Consider the following 20913-nt stretch of genomic DNA (forward strand, 5'->3'; position numbering starts at 1 on the left):
GGGCATCTTGCATGGCTGTCCTGAATGTTTTTCTTCAGATCTTGGCCAAGATTCTCCAACCTTGTTTGCAGCTGAGATTCGCCCATCCCGTTGCTTTGAACATTGAGTGCCAAAATCTCCATTCCCGCTGACAGTGGCAGCAAGATGTATGACATCGAAAAATTTCACCCCTTTTATTTAAAATGCTGTCAAACATTTATCTTTTATTTTCCTTGATGGTTTGCCATTGTGCTTATCTAAATAGTTTACTTATTCCCATTCCAATCTTCCTTTGTGAAGTGTCTGCGTGTTAGAAATTCCATTTATTTATTTTTCCCAGTAATTATATAAATGCATCTTTTCCACTGCTTCAGCTAGAAAATATAAAAAACACGGTAGCACAGTGGTTAGCACTGCTGCTTCACAGCTCCAGGGTCCTGGGTTCGATTCCCGGCTTGGGTCACTGTCTGTGTGGAGTTTGCACATTCCCCCCACGTCTGCGTGTATTTCGTCCGGGGACTGTAGTTTCCTCCCACAGTTAAAAGATGTGTGGGTTAGATTGATTGGCCATGCAAAGAAGTTGCCCCTTAGTGTCCAGGGATGTATAGGTTAGAGGGATTAGTGGGTTTAATATGTCGGGATATGGGGGTCGGGCCTGAGTGAGATTGTGTTCAGTGCAGACTTGATGGGCCGAAAGGCCTCTTTCTGCACTGTAGCGTTCTATGATTCTATGAAGAAAATGTTTTTGTATCCTCTTCAGTGCTGACTAGTGAGGTGAAAGAATTACAGTCCACCCTTTAACTGATGTTAGGTCAATTCTAAATGAGTTAAAATCTTGCCCATTAATCAAAAGATTGTGACGAGCTACTGAAGACTGGGATTACTACTGCTGATCTCAGAGATCAAACTTTTAACTTGTTTGTATGAGGCACCTTTGTCTGTGTTCTTAACTGAAACATGAGCTTGGATGTGGGTGATCTGGCAAAACAAGTGGTAATAGCACAGTGACAGTAATTCCACTTGCTTTGCACCTCTTTCTCTGTCCAACTGCGCCCCAATCATTGTTTGATTTCTTTTAAACACATTAATACCCACAAAAATAGAAACAGTGCAGACATCTGCCAGCACAATATTACCAGTAATAACTTCTATGCCGCGCAAAAAATCCAGCCTGTTTATAACAACGAGGCAAATTTTCCAGGATGTTTCTTTGCGCAGTGAGTAGCGTTCCTTGACTCTGAGCCAGAAGCTCCGGGTTCAACTCCCACCTAAGATCTCGATGACCAGGGAAGGTGCGTCCATATTGCAGCCAAACAGGTTGAATGTGTCAACCTATAAATCCAAACACACCAGTGGCTGGTGGTAAGAGCAGGAAAGACTCCTGGTCAGCCATGTGTGATGTGGACTTCAGCACAGAGATGCTGCTGTGTCAAAAATGTAGCAAAAGACTCAAGTTTTAATGGGGTGGGAGAATTCAAAACATTACTAACTGATACAAACTTATTGTCTCAACTGTGTTCACTGGGAAGCTTGCCCAGCATTCTCTGACAGGCTTATCTGGCGACAGACTCGCAACCTATTCCAGGAATAACTAGCTATGGAAGCAGATAAAAGTCTTAGTGCACTATTAGATGCAGAAAGAGAATCGCTAAAAAATTCCCACTCCACTCTTTTTCATTTTATATACTTGTAGAAACTTTTGCTATCTGTTTTTATATTCTGAGGTAGTTTATTTCATAATCCATGTCACATTTCTTTAAAACTTTTTTTGTGGCTTTCTGTTGACTTTTAAAGATTTCCCAATCATCTAGTTTCCCACTAATTTTTGCCACTTTGTATGCATTTTCTTTCAATTTGATACCCTCCTTTATTTCCTCAGATATCCATGGCTGATTGTCTCTGTTTCTACAGTCCTTCCTTATCACTGGTATATACTTTTGTTGAGCACTGTGAAAGATCACTTTGAAAGTACTTCACTGTTCCTCAATTATCCCACCATAAAATTTTTGCTCCCAGTCTACCTTAGCCAACGCCTCCCTCATCCCTTTGTGGTCCCCTTTGTTTAAGCACAAGATACTGGTATTGGATGTTACGTTCTCACACTCCATATGTATTTTAAATTCAGCCATACTGTGATCGCTTCTTCTGAGAAGATCCCTAATTGTAAAATCATTAATTATTCCTGTCTTATTACACAGGACCAGATCTAGGATAGCTTGCTTGCTCGTAGGTTCCATTACATATATTCAAGGAAGCTATTGCGGATACATTCTATGAACTCCTCCTCAAGGCTGCCTTGACTGACTTGGTTTGACCAATTGAGAGATAGGTTAAAATCCTCCATTGTTGTGCTGTTTTTACATGCATCAGTTATTTCTTTATTTCTCACCCCACCATGATGTCATTATTTGGTGGCCTATAGACTAAGCCTATCAGCGACTTTTTCTCCTTACTATTTCTAATTTCCGGCTAAATGGATTCAACCTTTTTTTCCATAGAACCTATATCATCTCTCACTACCGCCCTGATGTCATTCTTAAATATCAGAGCTACATCATCTCCCTTCCCTCACTATCCGTCCCTCCTAACAGTCTGATATCTCTGGATGTTTAACCCCCAGTCGTGACCATCCTGCAACCATATGTCTATAATGACCACCAAATCATACTCATTCGCAATGATTTGTGCCGCCAACTCATTTACCTTGTTTCAAATGCTACGAGCATTTAGATAAAGTGCCTTTATGCAAGTTTTTGTACCTTCTTTTTGAATTCTAACACTTCCATTCATAACATCTCCTGAGTTCTTCTTCATAAGAACATAAGAAATAGGAGCAGGAGTAGGCCATCTAGCCCTTCGAGCCTGCCCCGCCATTCAATAAGATCATGGCTGATCTGTCGTGGCTCAGTTCCACATTCCCGCCCTCTCCCCATAACCCTTAATCCCCTTGCTTATCAAAAACCCATCTACCCGCGTCTTAAAAATATTTAGCGAGGCAGCCTCCGCCACCTCAACGGGCAGAGAATTCCAGAGATTCACCACCCTTTGAGTGAAGAAGTTCCTCCTCAACTCCATTCTAAACCGCCCCCGCTTTATCTTGAGGCTGTGCCCCCTAGTCCTACTATCCTTTCTGAGTGGGAAGAGTCTCTCCACCTCTATTCTATCCATCCCATTCATCATCTTATACGTCTCAATGAGATCTCCCCTCATTCTTCTAAACTCTAACAAGTACAAGCCTAGTTTTTTCAGCCTCTCCTCATAGCTCAACCCCCTCAACTCCGGTATCAGCCTAGTAAACCTCCTCTGCACTCCCTCCAAGGCCAAAATATCCTTGCGTAAGTACGGCGACCAAAACTGCACACAGTACTCCAGCTGCGGCCTCACCAATGCCCTATACAGCCGCAGCAAGACCTCCCTACTTTTATATTCAATCCCCCTCGCTATGAAGGCCAGCATCCCATTTGCCTTCCTGACCACCTGCTGCACCTGCAGCTGGGTTTTTGCGACTCATGCACAAGGACCCCGAGGTCCCTCTGCACCGTCGCCTGCTGCAGTTTTTCGCCACGTAAGTAATAGTCCTTCCTACCATTATTCCTACCAAAGTGGACCACCTTGCACTTGCCAACATTAAATTCCATTTGCCAGTTCCTGGCCCATTCGCCCAGCCTATCTAGATCCTTCTGCAGACTCTCCACACCCTCCGCACAATTTGCCATTCCACCAATCTTGGTGTCATCAGCAAATTTCAACACCATACACTTGGTTCCCTCCTCCAGATCATCTATATAAATGGTAAATAGCTGAGGCCCCAGCACCGACCCACTAGTCACCAACCGCCAATCCGAATAGCACCCATTAACCCCCACTCTCTGCCTCCTATTTGACAACCAATCCTCTGTCCACGCTAACACCCTACCCCCAACTCCATGCCCCTTTACTTTCTGCAATAACCTCTTGTGAGGTACCTTGTCAAACGCCTTCTGAAAATCAAGAAAGACCACATCCACCGGCTCTCCTCTATCCACCACCCTAGACACATCCTCATAGAACTCCAATAAATTTGTCAGACACGACTTCCCCTTAATGAAACTGCTGTGTCTGCTCTATCAAGCAATTCCCCTCAAGATGCCTCGCTATTTCCTCCTTGATGACGGATTCTAACATTTTACCTACAACAGACGTTAAACTAACCGGCCTATAATTCCCTGCCTTTTGTCTGGCACCCTTCTTAAACAACGGCGTAACATTAGCCGTTTTCCAATCTTCCGGCACTTCCCCGGAATCCAGCGACGTTTGGAAAATAACCACCAAGGCATCCACTATCACCTCCGCCATTTCTTTCAGAACCCTCGGATGCATTCCATCCGGTCCTGGGGACTTGTCCACAATCAGTCCCTCCAGTCTGTCGAGCACCGCCTCTCTAGTAACAATACTTTTATCCTGATTTTTGATGTAGTTGGAACCTTCTCCCCACATTTAGTCCTTGCTCCTTCCTTCTCGGGCTCCTTAAATAGGCTCCCATCCCCTTGGCATATTAGTTTAAACCCTCCCCAACCGTTCTAGCAAACACTCCCCTAGGACATTAGTCCCAGTCCTGCCCAGGTGTAACCCATCCACTTTGTACAGGTCCCACCTCCCCCAGAATCAGTCCCAATGCCCCAGGAATCTGAAACCCTCCCCCTGACACTATCTCTTCAGCCATGTATTTATCTGCTATATCCTGCCATTTCTACTCTGACTAGCACATGGCACCAATCGTAACCCTTAGATCACTACCTTTGAGGTTTGATTTCTTAACTTTCTTCTTAGCTCCTTACATTTAGCTCCCTGTATTCTGCTTTTGGGACCACATCGCTTTTTTTACCTATGTCGTTTATACCAACGTGTACTGGGACCACTGGCTGTTTGCCCTCCCCCTTCAGAATATCCAGAAGCCGCTCCGAGGCATCCTTGACCCTAGCACCAGGGAGGCAACATACCATCCTGGAGCCTCATTTGCAGTCACAGAAACATCTGTCTATTCCCCTTATAATTGAATCCTCTATAACTATTGCACTGGCACACTTTTTACCCCTCCCCTCTGCAGCAGAACCAACCGTAGTGCAACGAGTTTGGCTGCTGCTACTTTCCCTAGACAGGTCATTCCCCTCAACAGTATCTAAAGCTGTATATCTGTTGGTTTGTTTCAGATTATATCCAATTTTCTAGGGCCTTTCTTTCCTGCTCCTTGTTGCTACAAAATATAACCTTTTCAAACTACAATATAGAGGGATAGAGGGATATGGGCCAAATGCGGGCAATTGGGATTAGCTTAGGGGTTTTAAAAAAAAGGGCAGCATTGACAAGTTGGGCCAAAGGGCCTGTTTCCATACTGTAAACCTCTATGATTCTATGACTCACAGAAATTTTACTCAGAAATACTATTGTAGTGTACAGTACCAAGAGCAAAATGAAAAATACTACTTCCTGACGAATCAGCACCCTCCCTTGTAGCCTCTGCTGCCTGTTTCACCTAACTCCCTGTTTTCATCCAACTCCAAAAGCACTTCTGTCAGTCAGGCTGCACTCACCATGTTGGATACCTGACCCCATCTACACTGCTTCTGTTAGCAATTTTGTACCATCATCTACAAGACTGACTCATCTCTGCGTTCTTCTCTCATCGTGTGAAGTTAATACGATTGTAAAGTGAATTATTCAGCATGAGTTTTAAGCTCACTGATTTCAGTGAAAGACTGTTTTAATCCTGGACTCTGGAACCCACATGCAACAATGTAGGTTGGGGGTAGGAATTTTCCACCCCTGTTTTTGGCAGATGGGAAGACCGGAGGGGGTGGAAAATCCAACCTGGGTCCCAAAATGGCTTTTGCGCCAGTGAGATTTCCCTTTGAGATTTCCCACCATGGAAAGTCAACAATCCTATTAGCAGACCTGCTTAGCGGGCCTTCCTGCTGTATCATCCCATGGTGAATAGAAGCTGCCCAGGGGGGAGGGTGAGGAGCACAGGTAAGTACACCTCCCGGCATTGTGGAACCCACCTCTTCCATTTTTCCCACTAAGTGTTTAAAATGATGGCAGAAAAATCTGGCAAGGCCACTGAAACAACGCTTAGGAGAAAAATGAAAAATTTCACCCGATATTTCTTTTCTGTGAGATCTCTGCAAGGTGAATCCTTCTTTTCCCTATTCCTCCTTGAATGCAAAGAGTCAACAATGCAACCCTCCTCCCACATGTTGCGTGTGCACAAAATAAACTCACCCTTCGAATTAATTCTTATCTCGAGTTTACTGTGGGGTTATTACTCGAAAATTGGATCATGCCAAAAACTGAGCGGTTGGGAAATACAAAGGGGGAAGCAAATCAAAAAACCTTTCTGTATGCGGATACATAGCGAGAGGAGAAATTAGTGCTGTTTAAGTTAGCGTCCCCTTTAAGCTTTCTTAGCTGAATAGCAAAACAGTAGAGTGTTCCAGGTATGGTCACACCAAAGCCCTGTACAAGTGAAGCGTATTTTCTCACTATTGCACCCCAGCAATAAACTCCAACACATCATTTGATTTCCTAATTGGTTGCTAGAGCAGATTTTCTGTATTGTACAGGAGTACCCAAATCCCTCTGAATCCAGTATTTAATGATTTCTCAGCACCTGAAAAATGTTGGGTTTTTTTCAATTTTTCTTTCCAAAGTGAGCACACAGCATTCATAACAAGTAAACAAATTGATAGAGCACGTTGAAGTAAATAAATATGACCTGATAGCCATTATACAGACGTGACAGCAGGATGATTAGGATTAGGCCCTGAATATTGAGAGGCATAAGATACTCAAGAAGAATAGGAAGTTAGGTAAGGGTGAAGGATAGCATGGTTAATCAAGGATAAAATTGGTGCAATAAGAGATGATCTTGCTTCAGGAGAACAGAATGCAGGATGTAGTTTGGGTGGAGGTGAGGAATAGTAAGAGAAATAAAGCACTCATGGGAGTGGTCTACAGGTCCCCTAATCACACTGCAGGACAAAATATACAAGAAGAAATATTAGGTGCTCATGATAAGAGGATAGCAATAATCATGGATGATTTTAGTCTACATATAAACTGGAAAAATCAGATTGGCAGTAGTAGCCTTGATGAGGAGTTCCTAGAATGCTTTCAGTTCAGTTTCTCAGGGCAGCACATTCTGGGACCAAGCAGAGAAGAAATTATATTAGACTTGGTATTGTGAAATATGACAGGATTAATTAATGACCTCAGAGTAAAGAAATGGCAGGTCACATGAACAAATACTTTGCTTCTGTCTTCATTATAGAAGGTACAAAAATAATTCCAGGAATAGCTATAAATCAAGAGTTGGAAGGGAGAGAGGAACTTGGTGAAATTATAATCACTAGGGAAGCAATATTAAGCAAACTGATGGAGTTGCAGGCTGACAAGTATTTGGGTCCTGATGGACTTCATCCTAGTATCTTAGAAGAGCTGGCTAATGAGGCAGTAGATGCATTAGTGTTAATTTTATAAAATTTGCTCAATTCTGGAAAGGTTCCATCAACTACATTGTAGCAAATGTAGCCCCTCTATTCAAGAAGGGGAGAGGCAGAAATCAGGAAACTATAGGCCAGGTGGCTTTACGTCTGTTCTGGAGATGGCATTAGAATCAATCATTAAAGAGGTTATAGCTGGGCACTTAGAAAACCTCAAAGTAATGGGGAAGAGTCAGCATAGTTTTGTGGAAGAGAAATCATGGTCGCGATTCTCCCATTGCAACCAGCAACTTCTCTGGCAGGTCGGGGTGGGAGATGCACGTTGCCAGCCTTGAACTGGGATTTGCAGATGCGCAGGGAATGTATGCGCATCTTCCAGAACCGGCGAACAGTCACCGGTCAGACCACGTAGGACACCAGCAGGAAGGCAGATAGGTAATTTAGATCTTTTTAAAATTTATTTTAAATACATTTAGTAGTTCATTATTGAGAACTTTCAGGTCCCAATTGAATCTCCCACCCTGCCAGGAGTACTTCATTCCAGAGTTCAGACTAGCTCCCCACATTTGGGGAACCAGCTTGAGTCCCACGAAATGAAGGGGAGGCAGTGGGAGATGGTGCCTCCTGGACATGGGCACGCTGACAGTACCAGCCTGTGCCCCCAGCACTGCCCAGGGGGCACCTTGTCACTGTTTGTTGGGCATTGGGGCCTATTGTGAGTGGTGCCTAGGGGTCATCAGTGAGGGTGAGGGGTCCTGCTGCCACTCTGCAGACAGGATTGGTATGGGATGGAGGGAGGCCAGCGATTGGGGCAGGCTGGGGGGAGGTGGTCTGCTGGGGAGGGAGTCAGTGGTTGGGTGGGGGGGGGGGGGGGGGGGAATTGCCACTGCTGGTTGCGGGTGGTCTGGGCATCGGGGCACTCCGGGGTGGGGAAGGGGTCAGGGCTGGCCCGGGAATTGTTGTGGGGGCTGCGATCGGGCCCTGGGAGGTGGGGGCTGGAGGGGCAGCACTGCGGGGTTCCCAGGCTGGCCAGCATTGAGCTGGCTGGTAAGCGGGGAGTCTGACAGGTCGGGACCACTGCACATGCGCAGAATTCCAGAACTGTCAGATCTGGCGTGAATAGCACCACCCCCGCCCCCCCCCCAACCGGGTTTTTAATGAGATTCACAACTGGGACCTCTGCAGTGCACAGAGTGCAGAGATTCAGGTGAGAAGCTGAACTGACAGAACAGTTGGTATTTAAAATAGTTTTCTCGCCAATTCAGCACTTTGGGAGTATCCCCCCATCTCCCCATGTTTCACCAATTCATTGCACTTCTTTGAAGAGGTGACATGCATTGTGGATAAAAAGGGAGCTTGTACTGTACCTGGAATGCCAGAAGGCGTTCAGCAAGGTGCCACTTCAAAGGTTATTGCTTAAAGTCAGAGCTCATAGTGTGGGGGGAATATATTCGCATGGATAGAATATAGAGAATTGGCATAAATGGATATTTCTCTGATTGGCAAGAAGTGACAATTGGAGTCCCATAGGGGTTTGTGCTGGAACCTCAGCTTTTTGCAATTTATATCAATGGCCTAGATGATGGGAGTGAAGGTATGGTAGCTAAATTTGCAGATGACATAAAGATATGTAGGAAAGTATGTTGTGAAGTGGACGTATGGAATTTGCAGATGGATATATAAGTAGATTGAGTGAGTTGTCAAAAAACTGGCAGATGGAACATAATATGGGAAAATGTGGAGTTTGTGGATTAAAAATTCACAGTATTATTTAAACAGGGTCTAGATGTTCTAATACATGAGTAACAGAAAGTTAGCATATAGGTACAATACATAATTAATGAGGCTAATAGAATGCTATTCTTTATTACAAGAGGAATGGAACATAAAAATAAGGATGTTATACTCTAATTGTACAGGGCATTAGTGAGACCACATCTCAGATACTGTGTGCAGTTTTGGTCTCCTTATTTATGAAAGGATTGCGTTAGAGGCAGTTCAGAGGAGGTTTACCACAGTGATACCAGGAATGTGTGAGCTATCCTGTGAGGATAGGTTTGAACAGGCTGAACGAGTTTCCACCAGCATTTAAATGAGTGAGAGGTGACTTGATTGAAGTATATAAGATCCTGAACAGTCTTGCCAAGGTAGGTGTGGAAAGGATGAGGACAATTCTTCCAAAAGTGCTGAATTGGCAGGAAAACTATTCTAAATCCCTACTGTTTTCTCAGTTCAGCTTCGCACCTGAATCTCCGCACTCTGTGCACTGAGCAGGTCCCAGTCGTGAATCTCATTAAAAACCCGGGGAGCGGGGCGGAATTTGACAGTTCTGGAACTCTGCGCATGCGCAGTGGCCCTAAACTGTCAGTTTCCCCATTCGCTGGTCAGCTCGATCGCTGGCCAGCCTGGAACTCCCACAGTGCTGCCCCTCCAAACCCGCTCACAGCCTGATCGCACCCTGCACAGCAATTCCCAGACCAGCTCTGACACCACCCCCCCCCACACCTTCCCCCCGTCCTGTAGTGCCCTGATGCAAAGCCCCTGCCCCACCCCCGCAGTGACAATCGCCCTACCCCCCTCACCTCGGCAACCCCCCATCACCACTGACGCTCCCCGCCCCCCCCACCACTCCCTGGGTCAGAACCCCCTGACGGCAGGCCCCCCCCTCCCCCCACACCAGCAGACCACCTGCCAGCCCGCCTCAATCGCTGCCCTCCCTTCATCCCAGACCAATCCTGTCTGCAGAGTGGCAGCAGGACCCCCCAAACCCACTGATTGCCCCTAGGCCCTGCCCACAATAGGCCCCACCCCTTGGCACTGCCCAATGCCCGATGGACATGTACAAATCCCTGTTCAAGGCCGGCGATGCGCATCTCCCACCGCGACCCGACAGAAATGTTGCGGGTTGCAATGGGAGAATCGCGGCCAATATTTCCTCTTGTGAGTGAGTCCATGAGTAGGGGACACTGTTTTAAAATTAAGGGTCGCCGTTTTGGGACAGAGGTGAAAAGAATTCTTTTTCTCTGAAGGTTGTGTGACTTTGGAATTCCCTGCCTCAGAAGGCGGTGGAGGCAAAGTCATTGAATACTTCTAAGCGCGGATAAATAGATTCTTGACAAGAGAAACAGAGTTTATTGGGGGTGAATGGGACTGTGGAATTCAAAGCACAAACAGATCAGCCATGATCTTATTAATCGCGAGTCGGCCCTCAGGGCCAAATTGTCTACTTCTGCTCCTATTTCTTATGTTCTTATACTCAGTATTATGCGAGACCTCTGAATCATCTTCTTTGTCAAAACGTGAAATGGTCACCATGATGAAGAAGCAAATCAAGAAAGCAGTCAGTGCCTTTGCAAGGAAGGGAGGAGGAAATTGCCAAAGAAAAATTAAAAGGATTAAAAATAACAAAGACAGAAAATCACTTTGCGATTGGCTTTAAAAACACAGAAATACCTATCATGTCAAACTAATCCGAGATAAATCTTAGAGCTCAAATTCAATCGTAACAGCCCCCCAATTCCCCCAGCCACATGCACTCCACAATCACAGCTCATTGCAAAATTGAGAGGCTGCAGCAGTGCAATTTGCAAGTGCTTTCTGCACATCATTCAGCTGGAAGTGAGCTGAGGGCACTAGGACCCAGCAACCCCATAAGACCTGAGGTCAGCGCTGAGACCTGGGTCTGACATCAGAGACCCTGCAGAACAACAGCTCCCCCCCACCCACCACCAACACACACACACACACATTCAGAGAGCCGCCACCAACCTGAGAAAGAAAATGGCCACTACGAAAGGACACTCATGAGCAGCAGAGAGCCGTCGGACACTATGCACTTACCTCCTCACTAACCCTCACTGATGGAGCGCCCGAATCGGACTTTTAATGAGAATGTCTGTTTCGCACCAATTCCGGGTTGGGGAACACAGTGGTAAAGGGGGAAGTGCCGGTAAAGTTGGGCGTGCAGCTCATTAAGTCAATTTAAATGCATTCAAGTACATTTAAATGGCCGTCACGCCTGTTTCAGGCACAGTCCCGATCTTGTCCATTTTTGGGCCTTGGTAAAGGGGGAACTGGCGTGGAGGCGGGCACAGATCGCACTACTCACCTCACACCCAACTTTACCAAGTTTTCGTGCCCGAAAACAGACGCAACTTGATGGTTAAATCTGGCCCAGTGTCTCTGGTGGGGCAGGGAACTAAGCGAAATCTTGTGGCCCAAGTAGCTAGCCGCTGGCAAGCTGCCTCCAAACAGCTCCTAGGCCAGGAGTCTGACTGTGAGCCCAGTGGACAGCCATTGGGTTCACCACACCTCGTGAGTTTACTATCACAGCTAGTGAGTTTACTATCAAATAAATCGGTTGGACTTAAACCTGGTGTTGTCAGACTTTTTACTGTGTTCACCACACTACCAGGGCAGCACAGTAGCACAGGGGCGGCATGATGGCTCAGTGGTTAGCATTGCTGCCTCCCAGTTCCACAGACCTGGGTTCGATTCTTGGCTTGGGTCTCTATCTGTGTGGAGTCTGCACGTTCTCCCCCCATCTGTGTGGGTTTCCTTCGGGTGCTCTGGTTTCCTCCCACAGTCCAAACATGTGCAGATTAGGTGGATTGGCCGTGCTAAATTCTCCCTTAGTGTCCTGGGATGTGTAGGTTAGAGGAATTAGCAGGGTACATGTGTGGGGTTATAGGGATAGGGCCTGGGTGAGATTGTTGTTGATGCAGTCTTGATGGGCCGAATGGCCTCATTCTGCACTGTAGGGTTTCTGTGATTTCTGTTGTCTCCAGCAACAATTGCCAGAGACAGGAACAGGTCAGCACACCTAACCAGTCCCCTCATTACAATTGTTCTTTTTGCCTAATTCTGTGGGACTGGGAAGTGTGTTGTGTTTTGCTTGTTTTTGTTTAAATAAAGCACCTGTACACAACCAGGGAGAAATAAACAGGATTGATGGAGGCCCTAGTGATTTACCAACTGCAACATTAGATAGTGCAAAAGGATAGAACCCTTTCCATTTCACTGTCAGCATCACGTATTTATGGGTTGGTGACAAAAGAAAACAACTCAAAGTGAAACTGTCATAACAATGGACCAGCTAGTCCTTGAAATAAAGAAAAACAAGCCAGATTACTTTGCTTACCATGTCGATACACAGAAGCAGCTCATGATGGGGAGAATGAGAGATGCAATCCACAGTTACATATTCTGGGAGGTAATATTTCATGGTGAAAGAATAAAGTGAGTAATAGAACATTTACAGGCAAAGTCTGGGTATCTGGAGGACACTGTGCTCCTTTTCAATATTGATTGTAAACAATCCCCACATTTTTAGAGTTTGAGAGAAAGTGATTTTTGTAAGTGGCAGGCATCATTAGTATATTTCATTACGCCAAAATGTTCCTCTTCTCTTGTTCTAGTGGGGCTGTTAGACTCTTTCTGGCACCGTGTCCGAGCATGGGATGTTGCCATTGCCACTCATTGGCTTTGCCATCTCCTTCCACTAAACATCTCTCCTTATAGCACTTTCCCAGCTATATCAAAGGTTCCTTTCTAGTAGCTAATTTTAAAGACATTTCTAGCAGAGTAACTTGCCAGCAGCAGCATAAATAAATCTGATGATGCCTAATCCTTTAAACTACTTCAGAACTTTAAACCCTGCAGCAGCAAATGACTTCTCACCCTCCAACAGTGAGACTCGCAATTAAAAACCTTTTTGATGCTTGGAGCTTGCCTGAAGTATCTCAATAACCTATCTTTGGGAATTATTTCTTCTCATTTAGTGCAATGTTCGAGACTTGGAAATTCCAACCAAGTTCCAATATTTCTGACCTTGGCACAAGATTTCTTTTGTGTCCTGTATAATTCCTTTGTGTCCTGTATTACCTTATACGTTTGCTTATAAAGGACATGTTTACAGTTTTGTGAGGAAATATTTGTCCCGTGCAGTGGTAATGAGGACTTTGTACAATGGACCGTGTGTGTGATCATGAATGTATGTCCTGGTTAACAATTAAATGCTGCAATGTTATTTTCAGTAGAAGGATTGGTAAAGTTCTTTGTTTATTTTAATAGGAAATTGAATTTCTTGACATGACACCGCTTAAATGTAAAAGTTACTTTGAAGTATTTTTGGAACAACCAGAAGATCTTCAACTAACGCTAACGGACATAGATTCAGGCGAAACAATGTGGACTTCAAAACTGCGGGAGTGTGAGTATTTCCAGAATATGTGCTCACTGTTAGATATTTTAAATCTGAATTTGTAGGGTGGCCTACCTCTCCTCTACTGCGTCCAGAAGCGTTTCGGGATCTGCCTCCATGTAGTGTGGAGCTGCTCTCCATGCAGCATCCTCCTGGTGTGACTGGCTGTGAGTGCAGAGGGAGCATTTAAATGCCGCTTCCCCTTATTAACATTGCTCAGCTGTGGTCCAGTTCGGGTGAGTCACACATCTGGGGACTCCATACCGGCGCGTCTCACATGGGAGCTCTTTCAGTGCACTAAGCATGAGTTGATTGCTATCTGATCTGTGTCGGACATACTGGCACAGATTGCAGTCCTGGTCTTGCCCCAAATGACACCTTAGGGAGGAATCTTACCAAAAGATTTACTAATTTTCCCAATGTTGTTATAAGCCTACCCCCTCAACTCTTCCTTTTCTTCCTCCTAAACATTCTTCTTTTCCCCTGCATCATACCGTGAGGAAGTCAAGCCTCATTACATTGACTCAGAACCCAGTCTGTTCTTTCCAAAAGCCTCAACATTAAACAGTATTCTACTTCCCTCAATCCTCATTCAATCTTGTTATTGTGTAAATCAAGAATAATTTTACTAAATCATTATTGTCTGACTTATCTCATCCATTTTACTCTTTGGAACAACAGCTGGTCCCTTTTCCTAAATCTCTGATGAAAGAAAGGATGTCAGACAGACAGATTTTAATGATAGTTCATTCTATATCAGGACTTCACAGTATAATAAAAACAAAATACTGTGGATGCTGGGATCTAAAACAAAAAAAGAAAATGCTGGAAAACCACAGCAGGTCTGATAGCATCTGTGGAGAGACAATGGAAGCAATGTTTTGAAATGTTGGGGATGATTCTCCCCAAAGTGCTGAATTGGTGAGAAAACTGGTCTAGATCACCACCGTTTTCTCAGTGCAGCTTCAGACCCGAATCTCCCCACTCTGTGCGATGCAGAGGTCACAGTCATGAATATCATTAAAAACCCAGGGGGCAGGGCCTATTTGTGCCGGAGTCTGACAGCTCTGAAACTCTGTGCATGCGCAATAATCCCGATCTGTCAGTCACACCGTCTGCTGGTCAACTCAATCACTGGCCAGCCCTGGCCCTCCGCAGTACTACCCCTTCAGCACCACCCCCCACCAGGCACATTCATGGCCCTACAAGCATTCCTGGGCCAGCCTCACCACACCCCACACCCCCATCAACCCCCAGTCCCAGAGCACCCCGATGGCCAGCCCCTGCACTTAGCAGTAGCGATCCCCCCACGTCCCTCATCCCAGCAACCCTCCCCAGAGGCAGACCCCCCTGACAGGAGGCAGACCCTCCCCAGCAGCTTGCCCCGAACATTGGCCTCCCTCCAGCCCTGACTGATTCTGTCTGCAGAATGGCAGTGGGATTCCCCCACCGATTGCCCCGGGCCCTGCCTACCTTAGGCCCCACCCCATTGGCACTGCCCATGCCTGGTGGGCTGTGCCAAGATGTCTCCCTGAGCATGGGCACTTTGCCCCTTGGGTAGTGCTAGGGGTTACTGACTGGCACTGCCAGGGTGCCCGTGCCCAGGGGCACCACCCCCTTACTGACCCCCTGGGGGGGGGCCCAATTGCCTCTCTCCCCACCCCCATCATTCCGGCATGGTCTTCTGCTAGGTCCCCAAATGTGGGGAGCTAATGTAAACCCTGCTGGAGTGAAATACTCCTGGCCCGGTGGGAGATGCTGTCGAGCCCAGCAAGTTTTGTGCTGGGCCCGATAATCACATTCAAAATAGATTAAGAATACATTTAAAACAGATTAAAATCACTTGCCTCTCTTCCCGCCGGTTTCCAGCGACTGGAAATTGCGACTGTTCCCTGGCTCTGGGAGACGCGCATGCATCAGAAACACGTGAATCCAGCAAAATGGCAACCCCCCTCCCGACACACCAGAACATTTGCAGGTTACGATGGGAGAATTGTCCCCGTTGGCTCTATTGTCTCTCCACCTCACAGTATAATTCCTGGAATGGATACCCTGGGATTCAGGCCCAATCTTCACATAACATAAAATCTAGATGATGAAGTATGCTATTCAGCCCTTTGAGCTTGCTCTGCCATTCAAATGATCGTAGCCCATCCTTTATCTCAATGTCATATTCCTACCTTCTTCTCATATCCCTCGATGCCATAAAAATCTACCTCTTTCTTGAATGCATTCAATGACTTGGCCTCCACAGCCTTCTGTGGTAGAGAATTCCACAGGTTCCACAAGTCAAACATCATTGAATTTTATAAAAATAACAAATTGAATTTGAAATTATTCTTCATGCTTTTATATACTTTGCAGCTTTCATCTTTTAAGTTTATTTTTGTTTGCTAATTACACCATTTTACTTGAGATGTAACCTCTCCCCTTTAATCAGAAGAGTATTATTATATTGTGAAATAACATTGTAGGTGACTGGGCAAACCGTGACCAGAATGATGAAGGAAAATCAAGAGACATTAACAGTAAGTTCTTACTCTGGCATTTTCTTAATAAAGATGTACAGAATGCTAGGGTTAAAATGGTGATTGATTTGGTAAAATATCGTAATTAAAAGTACAATGGGGTCTTGCTGTAATAAGATGTACACATCTACATAAGTACTGAAGATAACTTGCTGTAAAGGAATCAGGGTATTGAGATGTGAAACTCATAGACTTGCTTTCTAGCAAGCATTTAAGGGGAAGAATTCATAACATGATCAGTTCCTAACTAGGGATAATGATAAGGATGCTACAGAAGGCCCCAACATCAATATCCTCTTGATCGATTTTTCCCAACCTCTGCTGGAAAGTGCATGTGAAAAGGTCAGGTTGGGATTTGGCTTGGATATTTTGCCAGCACTCCTCATCTAAGCTGATGCAGGAAGTATGGCAATTTGGGTAAATAATTAAGGGCTGTGGGTACCTGTAGAATTGTATCTCAGTAAGAGGCAATGCCTTGAAAAGAGGGAAACAGACAGTGGGAGTGACATTAAAGCATCGTCAAAGATGTTTCTTTAGGTAAAAAGTTAACAAGATATATGATAAACTAATCTGCATTAATTACCAAATTGAAGGAAAAGTGGCTAGCTAGGTGATCCAACATAATTTATAAAATAATGTAAGGTTATCTGCCTTTCTCACTAAGCAAAGTGAGACATGCAAAGCAGAAGCTAGAAGCAATTTGGAACTGGATAAATTCAAACTACATGTGAAGAATTGCTTCTGCCACACCCACATAACAATCACACTAATTTGATGCAAAACTAAATTACAAACCTTTTTCCAAACTACATTTTCTCGCTCAGGTTTTTTAATTAATATTCCTAAAGTACCATTGGCGGGGTCACACAGATTTAAGTGAGCTACGCTTATGCTTTAGTACTGAGCTTGTTATTTCCTACTGCTTTACTGATGTTAGAACTGGATGTCATTAAACTTCAAAACCTCAATTCGGAAACTCAGTTCAAACTGGCGAGTCTTGCAGAGGATAGCAAGCTAGAAGGAGCAATTTAAAGAAATGATTTGGACAAGATGTTTAAATGGGCACAGCATAGTAGACAGAACTATGAAGTACTGCATACTGGAAGGAAAAGGCTAACTTAAGTACTGTGTTAACTGTGTTAAAATACTTAAGGATGAAGTTGAAAGAAATCCACTGTGTTCAATTACTGGAGCAAAAATCTACTTTGTAAGTGGATACTGAACTATATCGCCAAAACAGTAGAGCACCAGACAGAGGTTGTCATTCTCAGACTGTGGTTAGAACATATCTTGGAATAACTAAGAAATCTTACCAAGTTGTACAGCGTAGGCTATAGGACTTAAAACTAACTATGGGAGGGGGACAATAAACCACAAGTGCAAACTACTAAAGGGCACTTAGAGAGTGATTGATGCATAAATTAGACTTAAGGGTAATGTATTGGAGGCAATTATTTGAAAAGATGTGAATGTTTTGACATCACACTGTAGGGTCTCATGAGCCAAATAACCTAATATGAACCATAATAGTTTGGTATTATTTGACTAATACAGAATATTTACTGAATCTGCTGTGGTTTGGCAAACAGGAGCATCACTGAGAAATATCTTACTGTGCTGGCTGCAGCTTAGATAATGCTGCAAGACAGAGCAAACCATGTGACATATTATCACTTTCTGTGATGAGTTATACAGTAACTGATTAGCTTATACAGTTAGAATTACCCAGTTAGAATTACACAGTTAGAATTAACTCCCTTATATTACATCTCCTCAAGTATCTGGTTGCCATTTTTATATTGTGAGCAGCGGGAGTCTCCAGGAACTGAAGATGAATCTCTGGGACACTGCCGTGAGCAAACTCCGGAGAAAAACTATTGGGGAAATTGAAAAGGAATGTGTGTTTCTTTCACTTTTTAAATTTACGAGAGTATTAGTTATAAAATTATTGGCCATGGGAAAAAAGGCTGTTTGAATAGCGCTCAAGAGTCATTGAATTGGCAAGCGTCTATTCTAAATGGTGTGAAAAGGTCAGGCTCTGCAAGGTTGGGTAGGTTGGCGAATGTGTGGAGGTGGATTGATTGGAGGTAGGTGATCATGTAATTAAACCTCTAATACAGCCATCCAGAGTTGGCAAGTTTTTTTTTCAAAATCAAACAAACCCCAACTTTAGTGTGTTGCAGTCCTTAATCTTGTTTTCTTTGTCAAGGTCTTCTTTCCTCCATTTATTTTCTTTAGGGCCAGCCATTATGATGGTTTCATGAATCTATCAGAACAGGTCCTGTTAGAGGATTGGGGTTTTGAGACATGGGATGGTCTCTCAGATTCTGCTGGGCAGATGACTGCAGTTCACCGGTCAGTCTGTCATCTGGATTGTTGGATGAATGCAGCACTTCTGGCTGGTTTTATTGTTGATGACCGTTTCCACGGGGTAGGAGGCTGCTTTTGTGTGGCAGCCAGTGCTGATCTGTTCCATCTCATATACCTTGCTTTCATTGGACAAAGTAGAATCATGGATCTGGTGCCTTTTCAACCACTTGGCCAAAGGAAGTTTGGTCACAATTCCAAATTGGCTCTCCTGTTTGGTGATTTGGCAGGTTGAATGCCTTGTGGTGCTTGCCGTAGTTCCACCTCCAACTGGAATGATATTTGTCCTCTTTCTGTCATACTTTGTGCAAGACGTCAGCTTGTTCTTGTGGAATGAGTGTATGTAGGAGGGTAGAGAGTTGAGGAGTGGGGTTTCCTGGCCACGCACACCCCAAGACCAGAAATTCCTGCCCGAGGTCCCACCCGTTACAATTCCTGTGGTGGACAGATCCAGAAAATCTCGCCTGAATTCTCAGTCTTTTTCCCATGACCTGGAGTGATGTGGAGCAATAGCCAAGAAGGATAAGTTTGACATCTTCATTCTTCTCCAACAATGGTTTCACCATGTTTCCCTTCTTTCTTACCCTTCTTTCAGCTCCACTGCTGACTTGAGGTTATCTTGGGAGCTCTGGTAATGTGGACAAATCCATATGATTCTGTGAACTCTTCAGTGTGTTAATTGGCAAACTGCAGTTTATTATCTGAGATTGCAAGGTCTGAGAGCTTATTTGTTGCGAATATCTCCTTCAGCGGTCCAATATCTCTGAAGCAATTATTGATTCAGGAATTAGATCTTTCAGTTGTGTGAATTCTATATATCTATAGTAGCAGTCCAATGTGATTAAGAACATCTTACCTCTGTGTTCAAAAAGGTCCATCCTAATCGTTGTGGTGGGAAGGAAGATAAAATCAATGGCTGTGTCCTCTCCTGACAATGAATAGCATGAGTAATACAACTTGATATCATCTCTTCCAGTGGCTTTGCGAGACCTGGCCACCAAACAGAGTATTTTGTTCTGGCTCAATATTTTGTGATGCCCAAATGTCTGTGATGCAATTGAACATGCAAATTACAAGCAGGAATGGAATAGGCCACTAAGCCCCTCAGGCCAACTCTGCCATTCAGCAATATTGTGGCTGATCCAATTTTAACCACAGCTTTGCACTCCTGCCTACCCCCGATAATCTTTCACCCCCTTGCTTATAAAGACTCTATCTTTTTCTGCCTTAAAAATATTCAAAGACTTTGTCTCAGCCACCTTTTGAGGAAGAGAATTCCAAAGTCTCGCAACCCTTTGAGAGGAATTGTTCTCCCTCACCTCTATCTCAATTGGACAACCCCTTTCTTTTAAACAGTGACTCCTAGTTCTAGATTCTCCCACAAGAGGAAACATCCTCCCAACATCTACCCTGTCAAGATACTTCAGGATTTATATGTTTTAATCAAGTTGCCTCTTACTCTTCTAAATTCCAGTGGATACAAACCTAGCTTGTCCAGACTTTCCTCATAAGACAAGTCACTCATTATATGTATTAATCTTGTATATCTCCTCTGAATTACTTCCAATGTATTTACATTTTTTCTTAAATAAAGAGACCAGTGCTGTAAGAGTGCTATAACAGTGCTCCAGATGTTCTCTCACTGATGCCCTGTATAACTGAATAGTTTTTGTGATAAATGATAACATTCTATTATCTTTGCTAATTACTTGCAGTAGTAGCATACTAACCTTCTGTCATTCACGCACTAGGGCATCCAGATTCCTCTACATCTCAGAGCTCTGCAATGTCTCACTGTGCAGACTTTTTTTATCCTTTGTATTTGTCCTTCCATAATAGATAAGCTCACATTTTCTAACATTAAATTTCATTTGCCAGATCTTTCCCACTCAGCCAATCTATTTATTTCCTTTTGTAGCCTCCTCATTTCCTCTTCACAACGTACTTTTCATCGAGGTTAAATTGCCAAAAACCGTTATTTGCATCGAGCTTCATGAAGATTGAATTCTTCCCTAATTTAGCTGAGCTCTTATCCAGTGACAAATAGGATGAACTCTGCATTCAAATGCTCTGTAAAGTCCACGCAGATTGTGATAGATCCAATGGGTTTTGGCACCAGGGCCTTCCTTGAGCACCAGTTTGTTGTTCTATGAAAGGTGAAATAAGCCCCTGCTTCAACATAGAGTCAATTACCTTCTTTTGGCAAGACTGGTTGAGGAACTTTTCTGGGTGTAACTAAGCACACTGGGATAAAGGATATCCAGGACATAGAGTTTCATGGGATGCTGTCTTTAGCTTTCCCATAAACAGCTGTGAGAATTCAGCTGTGAAGTTTTTGGGTTGATCTTCCAGGCTCTTC

General features: G+C 44.3%; 1 protein-coding gene across 3 annotated transcripts in view; it reads left to right on the forward strand.

Moving 5' to 3' along the window:
• Window positions 1-20913, forward strand: part of LOC145340918 (uncharacterized) — a 104428-nt gene that overhangs the window by 71318 nt on the left and 12197 nt on the right. For 2 of the 3 annotated variants that reach the window (XM_080185494.1, XM_080185493.1), the window contains exons 14-15: window positions 13530-13668; window positions 16134-16187. In XM_080185494.1, coding sequence (XP_080041620.1) covers window positions 13530-13668; window positions 16134-16187 — 193 coding nt within the window. The remainder of the gene's footprint in view (window positions 1-13529; window positions 13669-16133; window positions 16188-20913) is intronic. The other variant, XM_080185495.1, reaches the window with a different exon arrangement.

The sequence above is a fragment of the Carcharhinus amblyrhynchos genome, chromosome 3 (genome assembly GCF_965287045.1).
Source record: "Carcharhinus amblyrhynchos chromosome 3, sCarAmb.v2.hapA, whole genome shotgun sequence".
Taxonomy (NCBI): Eukaryota; Metazoa; Chordata; class Chondrichthyes; order Carcharhiniformes; family Carcharhinidae; genus Carcharhinus; species Carcharhinus amblyrhynchos.